Source organism: Rutidosis leptorrhynchoides, chromosome 4 (assembly GCF_046630445.1).
Source record: "Rutidosis leptorrhynchoides isolate AG116_Rl617_1_P2 chromosome 4, CSIRO_AGI_Rlap_v1, whole genome shotgun sequence".
NCBI classification, from domain to species: domain Eukaryota; kingdom Viridiplantae; phylum Streptophyta; class Magnoliopsida; order Asterales; family Asteraceae; genus Rutidosis; species Rutidosis leptorrhynchoides.
In genome coordinates this window covers 171,361,953-171,373,403 of record NC_092336.1, presented here as the reverse complement: position 1 = coordinate 171,373,403, position 11,451 = coordinate 171,361,953, and the positions used below count along the sequence as shown (strand labels likewise).

General features: G+C 29.4%; 1 protein-coding gene across 1 annotated transcript; it reads left to right on the top strand.

Annotated features, from left to right (window-relative positions):
- The first annotated feature begins 8,743 nt into the window (after positions 1-8,743).
- Positions 8,744-9,382, top strand: LOC139841220 (17.5 kDa class I heat shock protein-like). Its single transcript, XM_071831449.1, has one exon. The coding sequence runs from the start codon at positions 8,744-8,746 to the stop codon at positions 9,380-9,382; it is 639 nt and encodes a 212-aa protein (XP_071687550.1).
- Positions 9,383-11,451: the final 2,069 nt, after the last annotated feature.

Below are 11,451 nucleotides of genomic sequence, written 5' to 3'. Positions count from 1 at the left end.
ATCAGTTTCGAAAAATGTAATATATTAATTGTGAATTTATATATCTCTCGGGTATTACCTACCCGTTAAAAATTTTTTTCACAATTAATATTTTATACAAAAGAAGTTTATTACAGTCTTTATGAAAATATATGTGTATATTTTCTTTAGATGTAATATAGATTTAATGAGTTAATATTAAATTAAACTCATTTGTTTTATGGTTGGAACTAGAATTGAGTAATCCCTAAAACTTTATAAATTGCATATGTATTTCTTCAATAATATTGAAATTATGAATCATTACTTTGTTATTTGTTGGTTTTCGTGAAATTCTTGTGAACTTCGCAAGGTACGAATGATGTTATTTGAAAAGTTTCGAGTACATCGATGATGAAAGTGTAAAATCAAACATATATTCGAATAATACACTTGATTTATTATGAATTGGATTTTTATTGAATTGAGACAGAGATTGTAATTAACGATGGTTAAGTTGCGGACGAAGGACGTACATCATTGTATATTTGTAATATGAATTAACTGAGTAGTTAAGATTCACACATAATAGCTTAGTACAAGAAGATTATTATGGTTTAAAAATTTATACATATAAAATATACATATAAATCTTTCGATTGAAAATGAGTTAATACTTCATAACTCGTTGATACAATATATTTGTTGTTGATTCAATGATGTCCACAATGATTCTTGAACTGACAGAGTTTGTGATGTTACAGGTGATGTTGATTCTGACGATACTGACGGCACTGACTGTGTTGATGATGCTACGGTCCTGTTGATACTGTTGGTAAAACAATTCTAGCTTGTAAATCGTACACCATTTTTGATCAAAGTTTCTACTCTACCATCTCCGTTCACTCATCCGATTTACGGTCAGAATTAAATAATCTCTAAGATTTTGGAGATTACATAACTGCCGCAGAGATATCTCTTCAATGAAGTTTATGAATTAATACTTCATCGTTTGTTGTTGTTGATATTCCTGGATATTTACAGGGCGTATAACGTTGATGTTTGAGATACAGATTGTGATGTTGCGGTGTGGGATGTGGATGTTGTGGTGGTGATGGTACTGTTGGTGTTGCTGATGGTGGTACTGTTTATGCTGCTGGTGCTGCTGCTGGTGTTTGTAACCTTTGCACCATATTCTCCAAAGCCACTACCCGAGCGCGAAGCTCGTTGACTTCTTCTATTACACCGGGGTGATTTTCGGTTCGGACGAGCGGATAAATAAAATCTAGAATTTGGTGTAGAATGTAATCGTGACGAGATACTCTAGAAATAAGAGAGAAAATGGTGTTTCGGATAGGTTCGCCTGTAAGTGCTTCAGGTTCTTCGCCAAGAGGGCAATGTGGTGGATGGAAGGGATCACCTTCTTCTTGTCTCCAATGATTAAGGAGGCTACGAACCCATCCCCAATTCATCCAGAATAGATGATGACTAATTGGTTGATCCATTCCGGTCACACTGCTTTCGGAACTTGAGTGGGATTCCATTTCGGAATCCGAGGGACTTGAACTAATGATGAATTCCATTTCGTACGATTGAATAAAGATTTTTTCGATATGAAATGATTTTTCGACTATCGGGTTGTATTCTAATTATATAGAGCAAAAGGTTTCGTAGATTACTGAGGAATTTACGGAATATGTCAGACAAAGTTTACAGTAACAGATACGCTAAGATATGAATTAGCAGATACGCTAAGATATGAATGTTGTCTATACACTATTCATGCAATCAATGCAATAAGATGTGTCTAGAATAAGAATGATAAGCAGGTAATTTTCGACAAAAATGATGAGCAAAACTTTTGACATGCAGACACGGTCGAAGTCCAGACTCACTAATGCATCCTAACGACTATCAGTTAGACACACTAATGCAGACCTGGTTCGCTAAGACCACCGCTCTGATACCAACTGAAAGGACCCGTTCATATACATTATAAATCATTCACAATAGTTGATTACATCGCGAGGTATTTGACCTCTATATGATACATTTTACAAACATTGCATTCGTTTTTAAAAGACAAACTTTCTTTACAACGAAAGTTGATGGCATGTACACCATTTCATAATACATCCAACTATAATTGGCTTAATAATAATCTTGATGAACTCAATGACTCGAATGCAACGTCTTTCAAAATATGCCATGAATGACTCCAAGTAATATCCTTAAAATGAGTTAATGCACATCGGAAGATTTCTTTAATACCTGAGAATAAACATGCTTTAGAGTGTCAACCAAAAGGTTGGTGAGTTCATAGGTTTATCATAACAATCATTTCAATATATTAATAGACCACAAGATTTCCGTTTATAAATATATGTACACTCGCAAGTGTATAAAAGTATTCTATAAGTCGTAGGCACCCGGTAACAAGCCTTAACGTTCATGTTTTACCCTCTGAAGTACACCAGATCAGGTGTGTTTAAAATAACCTCGAAGTACTAAAGCATCCCATAGTCAGGATGGGGTTTGTCAGGCCCAATAGATCTATCTTTAGGATTCGCGCCTACCGTACATAGACAAGTAGTTTAATGTTACCAAGCTAAGGGTATATTTCTAGTTTAAACCTACATAGAATTAGTTTTAGTACTTGTGCCTATTTCGTAAAACATTTATAAAACAATGCATGTATTCTCAGCCCAAAAATATATAAAAAAGGAGTAATGAAACTCACAATACTGTATTTCGTAGTAAAAATACATATGACGTCATTGAACAAGTGCAAGGTTGGCCTTGGATTCACGAACCTATATTAATTATATATATTTATATGTTTGATCAATATATGTCCAACATTTTAGGTCAAGTCGTAGTGTATCACAATTCTAATGCTCGAGACTAAATATGCAAAAGTCAACAAAAATCATATTGACCAAAATGTCTGCCAAAATTTATACATGATTATTATATAGTTTAAATATAGTCATTTTATATATTTAAATATTTTTAACAGATTATATTAAAGTAAATAGTATAGTTCTTTTATTAATAAATAAAATTTATATAATAAAAATATACTTTTATATATCTTAAGTAATAAAATTTATAAAGTTCATTTAATATCATAAAAATAATATGATATGTATTATTATTGTAATTATATTATACTTAGTAAAATATCTTTGTATCACATATTTATTTGATAAAATAATATTGATAATAATAATAATAAGTAAAAGTTGTATTATTTTGTAATAATTATTATTATTCTACTAATAAAAATAAAAATAATTATATTTTCTAAAAATGATAAAATGATAATTTTTATTAATAATAGTACTAAAATGATAATAATAATAATGATGTTTCATATTAACAATGATATTTTTTATTAAAAATAATAATTTTAGTAAAAATGATAGTTTTAATATTAATAATACTTTTAATAATAATAATAATAGTAAAATAATGAAAACGATATTTTTCCTTTAAATCAATATCTTAATTTCATCATGATAATCATACCCATTATTTCTTAATTGCTTCGTTTAATAGCTTTTAGTCATCTTTTATATCGCGTTCATATTAATAATAATAATAGTAATCATAATAATTAGATGTTACTAATATTAGTTTTAATTATAATAATACTAATAATAATAATATTAATGATAATACTAATAACTATTTGAATGATAATAATAATAATAATAATAATAATACTAATTATAACCTTAACGATAATAACGATAGTAATAATAATAAAAATAACAATAATATCTTTTATTAATAACGACAATGATAATAATAATAATAATAATAATAATAATAATAATAATTAGATTATAACGACGATAATAACGACAATAATAATAATCATTTTTAATAATAATAAACCAAAAATTCAATTGACTATAACTTCTAAACCGTTCATTAAAACCATTCGATATCTAATTGAAAAGTTCTCAATTTTTCGCTAGCTTTTCAACGACATGCATATCATATACCTTATCTTAATAGCATATGTATTTAATTCAAGATTCGACATAACCTATCTAACGATAATAACGAACGTATAAGCATGCATAATCCTATATACTCGAGCACTAGTTTGAGATACACTAATAATATATAAAAGTTAAGTTATGAGTGCTCATGTATCAATATTGAGATTCAATATTGCAGAAAAAGTACGTAGACGCAATGGAGATGATAAACACTAGTTTGACTCACGAGCAATACTCCCGAACCATACCCATAACCTTCATAGCTATAACCCATAATTTTCTTAGCTCTATCCCGCTCGAAAAACAATTTCGAAATCACTCGGACAGCACTCCGTCGTAATATTTTATGTATACTAATAATATCTTGAAATAATACGGAGTAAATATATATATGTAAATCGATTGAGAGAGTTTAGAGAAAAATATTTTCAAGTTTCTATGAAATAATGAAACCTATTAAATTCTATTTATAATAGATTTTTGAATTATTAAAGTGAATTATTAAAGTATGAATTATTAAAATGAATTATTATAGTATGAATTATTAAAGTAAATTATTAAAGTATGAATTATTAAAGTGAATTATTAAAGTATGAATTATTAAAGTGAATTATTAAAGTTAAAGTAAAGTAAAAGTAAAGTAAAGGTAAAGTTAAAGTATAGTAAAAGTATAAAAACTATGTATGTATAATACGCGTATAAATATATATAATATTAATTTAAATGGTTATATATATTTAATGAAATAAAATATAAATATCGTTACATTTATTATACTGGTTAAGTAATGAGTTGTCAAAAGTGATTCTAGATATTTATAAAAGTTATATACGTTTTAATAATAAAGTTCTTTTTAAACTGAAAACATCTTTGTACGTTTGAAAATAGATTAATAGAATATTATGGAAACCAATTCTCCACTAACTTTTGTCTAACTTTCGTAAATGACACTTTTTATTTTTATTTATAAATAGCTTTACAAATTATTCTTAATATCGTTAAGAGGAATAGATTTTCTCAAATCATAGTGGACCTCTCAACAGAGACTTGTAATCATAATTCAATGTTTCTGATAATTCAATCATTTAATATATATTTTTTTAATTTCGTCGAAAATCATATTGAAACAAATACGTTCGTGTAAAGTATTATACGTTTAATACTTTATTAATATTCTCAAGTTATAATATATATATATATATATATATATATATATATATATATATATATATATATATATATATATATATATATATATACATATACATATCTATTTATATATAACGGTTCGTGAATCGTCGGAATTTGGTCGAGGTTATAATGAATGTATGAACACAGTTTAAAATTCTTGAGATTTAACTTAACAAACTTTGCTTATCGTGTCGGAATAATATAAAGATTAAAGTTTAAATTTGATCGGAAATTTTTGGGTCGTCACAATATACTGCATAAACAAATGTTCAAATGAAAAATATTTGGCTCTATGCCAAAATCAAGTTGTAGGGGAGAATATTTATGACTTGCATTTTGTCTAATATGAAATAATGTCGCATCATGTAAATTTGCATGTCCCCATATAAATTCTGAGAGTTATGTACTCATTTTCAATGGTCTAGCTATTAGTTGCATGCGTTTAATTATTGATTAAGCTAAACCAATTTTTTGTATGCACATGAGCAACTGGATGTTCAATAACAATCCATGTAGACATATAATAATCATAAAATGCTTGAGATGTTGACTCACCAATATTATCAAGTCTCACCCTTTTAATGGTGTAATCGAAAAAATGTGCTCTTAATTTAATAATTCGAACATAAAACTTTCCTAATGCCACATTTCGATTTGATAATAAACAAATATGAGACAATCTACTAGATGCATCTATTAGGACCATGAAATATCAAAATGGTCCACATGGTAGATGAATTTATCCACATATCTCACCTTGAATTCTTTCAAGAAACGTTTGTGATTCATTTTCACAATATACTTTTCATTAATCACCATATGCGCTTTTCATTAATCACCATATGCGCTTTTCATTAATCACCATATGTGATTTTTCATTAATCACCATATGTGATTTTTCATTAATCACCATATGTGTTTTTAATCATATGCGCTTTAATCATATGCGCTTTTCATTCATATGTACTTCAGTACATTTATATGTGTATAATGTAATCCAGAATCAAGTCTAAGTAGTTTTTCAACTACACGATTCTTGTCAGTGATGCTTAAATATTTCTCTTTTTCTGTAGTCACTGACTTGATAATCATATCCATTATGATATATATCAGAGAAACTTAACAAAATTCTCTTTCATTATTTAGAGAAAACAAGACATTATTTATCAGAAAAATCGTACCATTTGGTAACATGAATTTTGCATTTTCTGTTCCTTGTATCAAGTTTGCAAGACCTGATATAGTATTTATAATTCTTTCATTTTATTTAAATCAATGAAATATTCTTTAGATTTGATCATAGTGTGTATGTTATCACTATCTGCAATATATAAGTCTTTACCATTTAATTGATGTTGTATTTCAGCAAGATTCATACTAAAACTTCAAATAAGATAAGCAAATAATGAGTAATATTTCAGCAAGATAATCATATTAAATTACCTGCAAACAAGTTACAATCTGAAGTACATAAAAGACAACACTTAATAAATATTTATATGTTATGGTCTAAAATCATTTATTTAGGGGTGACACATAACAAGCTATGCATATTTAAAAAAATCCAGACCAATTAACATTTTAGGTTGATTAGGGTTTACTTAATCAAGGTCAGGGTCGGTCCTGTACTTTCTAGTGCCCGGTCCTGTACTTTCTAGTGCCCTAAGCGAACCAATAAAATTATGCCCCCAACAAGGCGATTAAAAAAAATAATCCTTATAAATAATCTCTTATATGTGTTTTAAATCCAATCTGTTATATTGCTTATCTTCACGTCATTTTTATTATTATTAAATAAAAATATTAGAACATAATAAAAAAATTCTAATTACATATTTTATCACTCAAACTATGACTTTTATGCGTTTGCAGTGAAAATATTTGTTGTGAATATATGCACATATTTCTTTACAAATCTCAAAATTATACTCATTATATATATATATATATATATATATATATATATATATATATATATACCTGACTAAATTGACGATTTGATGATAATAATAAATAATAAATGGAAAGACTAAGATATAAACTTAAATATTATCATGAGTTAAAAGGGAAAAAAGAATAATGTGAAATTGAAAAATACCGTTGACTAAATTGTAGGTATGTACGGAGTACTACGATAAATATAAATATCATCACAAGTGTAATTGTGTAAAGTATAAAAATGTTAATGTAAAAATGAAAAACAATTTGGTTAACTTTACCTCCATGCAAGTAATTAGTTTCTCAGTTCCCACATCAGCGTAAAAGGAATTTGAAAGAGAGAATTTATGAGGTGGATCGGCGTAATAATAACTTGTACACTTTAGTCAAATAAGAGTTTAGCTAATGAGCCCTTGTTATGTAACATTTTACTATTAAAAACGTGTGACTCTTGATGATTTAAAGGGTCATTTGACCAAGACATTTAGAAAGAGTTATGCAACTCTTTATTATTATTATTATATAAATGGCCATTAGAATTCTTTTTCATCCCAATCCATCAGCCGATTTAGAGGTTATATAAATATCAATCCCCTTTTCACAAACACTTGACATATGATTATTTTTATCATTTATTGATTCAAATAAAATAGATGAAAAATTAGAATATGGGGAAGATTTTGATTCAAACCCTAACCCTTTACCTCGAGTTTTTGCTCTGGCTAACGCTTCAAATCGAAAATCGTTGATGATGCCACTGCTGGTAGCCTTTGGGTTGCGCACGGTCGTCGGTATGGAAATCTATCATGGTCGAAGCTGCTAGTGGCTTTAGAATTACCCACACAGCTGTCATCAAACCGCAGTAGTACCTCGATGGTTTAGAGATTCTGGAGTTGAAACGGTATATATTTCAACCGTGATGTTGCTGCTTCGATGGTGATATGACGGTGTATAAATAAATGTAAGTAACCATAAATAAATGTTAGATAACATAAATGTAAATTAGGCGACATGGTCGACCATATATCATTTAGGCGGTATAACCGACCATATATTATTTAGGTGGCAGAGCCAACCATATTATAAATGTTGAGATAATCGTGATGATAACGTGTTGTAATTTAGTAGTTTATAACTACCTGTAATGCCTATTTTCAACTAATATGAAAGAAGAAAGAAGATAGTAAATTCTTATTCAAGAATGGTGTACATATCCTTACAATTGAGTGAGTATTTATAATACTAAAAGTTAACTGTACATTATTCGTTTTCACAATCAATTATAGAGTAGGTGAAATAGTAATCAATAATTCATGATTTTACTGTGCATGATTATAAATCATCTCTATTCATCTGCATGCGTACAAAATAAGAATCCATCCATATCGTAACAAATCATTTATTATGTACACATTTGTCCTGGATGACACTAGAATAACCCAACTTCATGGTTCATGATTGATATTTTAAAAAAATATCAGAAAGAGGGTTCTCGATTTAATTCTTTAACTCTTGAAGGTGCCATAACCTTCTTTCATTACGTATAAAAATATCCATCCATCATCTCTACAAGTTTCTTAATTGTAAGTTGTGACATATTATCAAGCTATATCTTATCTTATCATTTTTATATCAATTAAATAATGTCGATCATTCCAAGCTTCTTTCGTGGATCAAATGTATTTGATCCTTTCTCTTTAGACGCATGGGACCCACAAGATGTTTTCTTGACCCGAGTCGACTGGAAGGAAACACCAGAAGCTTACGTTTTCAAGGCGGATCTTCCGGGACTAAAGAAGGAGGATGTGAAGGTTGAAATGGAAGATGATAGGGTTTTACAAATAAGTGGGGAGAGAAGTCGAGAAAATGACGATAAGAACGATAAATGGCACCGTGTTGAGCGAAGCTCGGGGAAGTTTTTAAGAAGGCTTTGGTTGCCCGAAAATGCTAAAGTTGATGATGTGAAAGCTGGAATGGAGAATGGTGTTTTGACTGTGATAGTGCCAAAGCATGAGGTGAAGAAACCTGAGGTCAAAGCTCACTACAAGAAAAAAGCTCTTCCCGGACGACACTTGGGGACGATTTTTCGTCCAAGAAAGTCTTCCCGGACGACACATCGTCCGGAATGCGTCGTCCCGAAAGGTTCGTCCCGGAATGTTTTTCCGGACGGCATTTTTTTTCCCAGACGGAAGGTGGGGCCCACATTGACTTTCAACGCTTGCCTTCGTGGACGCTTTTTTCGGACGACACTTGGGGACGATATATCGTCTCAAAAGAAATAATATTAAAATAATACTAATTATTTATTATTAATTATTTATTAAAAACAGAAAAGGGGAAAAAAACCCGGACGACTCTTCCTGGACGACTAGTCGTCCGGAAAGCCCCCTGCTGTTTCGGGACCAATTCGTTTATGCTGTTTCCAGCCGTATTCGATACGGCACATTTCAAATATCCAAACCTGCTACATAAATAAGATTATACTTTCACAAAATACCACAATAACATTAAAAAAAATATCCAAACCCAACAATAATTGTCCATACATTTTAAAATCCGAAAAAACTACAATATCGTTTACAAATCAACTAAACTTAACATAGTTGTCTTGCGATAACCGGAAAAACACCCAACAAAAGCATACTTGTCTTCAAACACACCAAACAAATTACAAACCGGTAAATGGATCGTCATACAAATCATCATCATTGTTACGGCTCGGGCGCGGAGTATTGGAATTGGAAGTACCGGTAGGATACCCAAAATTTGGTTGAATATCGGGAGGGACTTGAAGATTATTAAAACGAAAGATTTGTTCAATTTGACTTGCCGTGTAGTATGGTTACATTGGTGGTTGGTGGCTCCGACCGGTAGAAGATGAAGATGCGGAATTACTTGCCGACTTTGGTAACTTGGTCCCACTCCGCGTTGGTGTCCGGTCCGCTCACCCAAAACTTCATCCATGATATCGGTCTCGTCTCTTCCCGGTTGTTCATTTAGCAATTGCTTCATTTTTTTCTACAAGGTTAAACAAATATTATATATATATATATATATATATATATATATATATATATATATATATATATATATATATATATATATATATATATATATATATATATATATATGTATATATATATACGAATATACTTATATATATACATTTTGGGAATTTATATATATATATATATATATATATATATATATATATATATATACCATTTGACTTATATTTATATTTATATGTAGTACACCAAAATCTATGAAAATTTATTACTTACGTAATCCTGTTTTGGTTTGAAAGCGTTAGTCCACGTGGTTCCGTCCTTGGGTTTGTGCAAGAGCTTGTAATTTTTGATAGGACCGAAAGGTTGCGGACTGTGCTTTACCTTATTATCGTTCTACAAACACAAAAAAAAATAACTTAAATGTATATAAATCAAATAACATATTTTCTAACATTTTATCATTTATGTAAAACATTAAAAACAAGGAGGTTTAAGTAATTTACCAAATGTTTAACTATCGATTTGCTTCCATGCAAACTGTGGTATTGGACACAAGACCGGTTTTTTGCATTTTGCTCACAACGCTTTTGGTATTCTTCGTTACGCATCAAGTCAACAAAAGGATTCTAGAGTTCGGCTTCAACGTCCGGTGGTGGGTGGGAACGAATAAAATTCATATCATTAGGAAATTCGTTTACAAGGTCTTTGTAATAACCTTGTTGTTCACTTTTTGCGTTTTTTAATTCTATCCCCCGCTATCTTGTTAATAGCAGCTCGGACTTGTTGTTCTCTCTCCGATTGTAGCCAAGTTTCAATTTTAAAGAAATTCTACGAAAAAAAATAATAGATATATTTGAAGATTGTATATAAGAAACGCATATATATAAATATATACATATATACATATATATATATATACATATATATATATACATATATATATACGTATATATATACACGTATATATATATATACACGTATATATATATACACGTATATATATATATATATATATATATATATATATATATATATATACGTGTATATATACATGTATATATATATATTTACGTGTATATATATATACGTGTATATATGTATGTATATGTATATGTATAAGTACTAATTAGTTAAACTTACGCGGATATTAATCCTAACTAATTCTTTTGAAGAACTTGGCACATCCGCCCAACACGCGTAATGTTTCGGGAACTTTGGGGACCTAACAACACTAGCTATCAAATTAACAAACATTGAACTATTAGGGCCTATCGGATTAACGGTTCTCCACGTAAAATCAAAGTCAATGTCGAGTAGTCCGTGAGCATCTCTCAATTTTC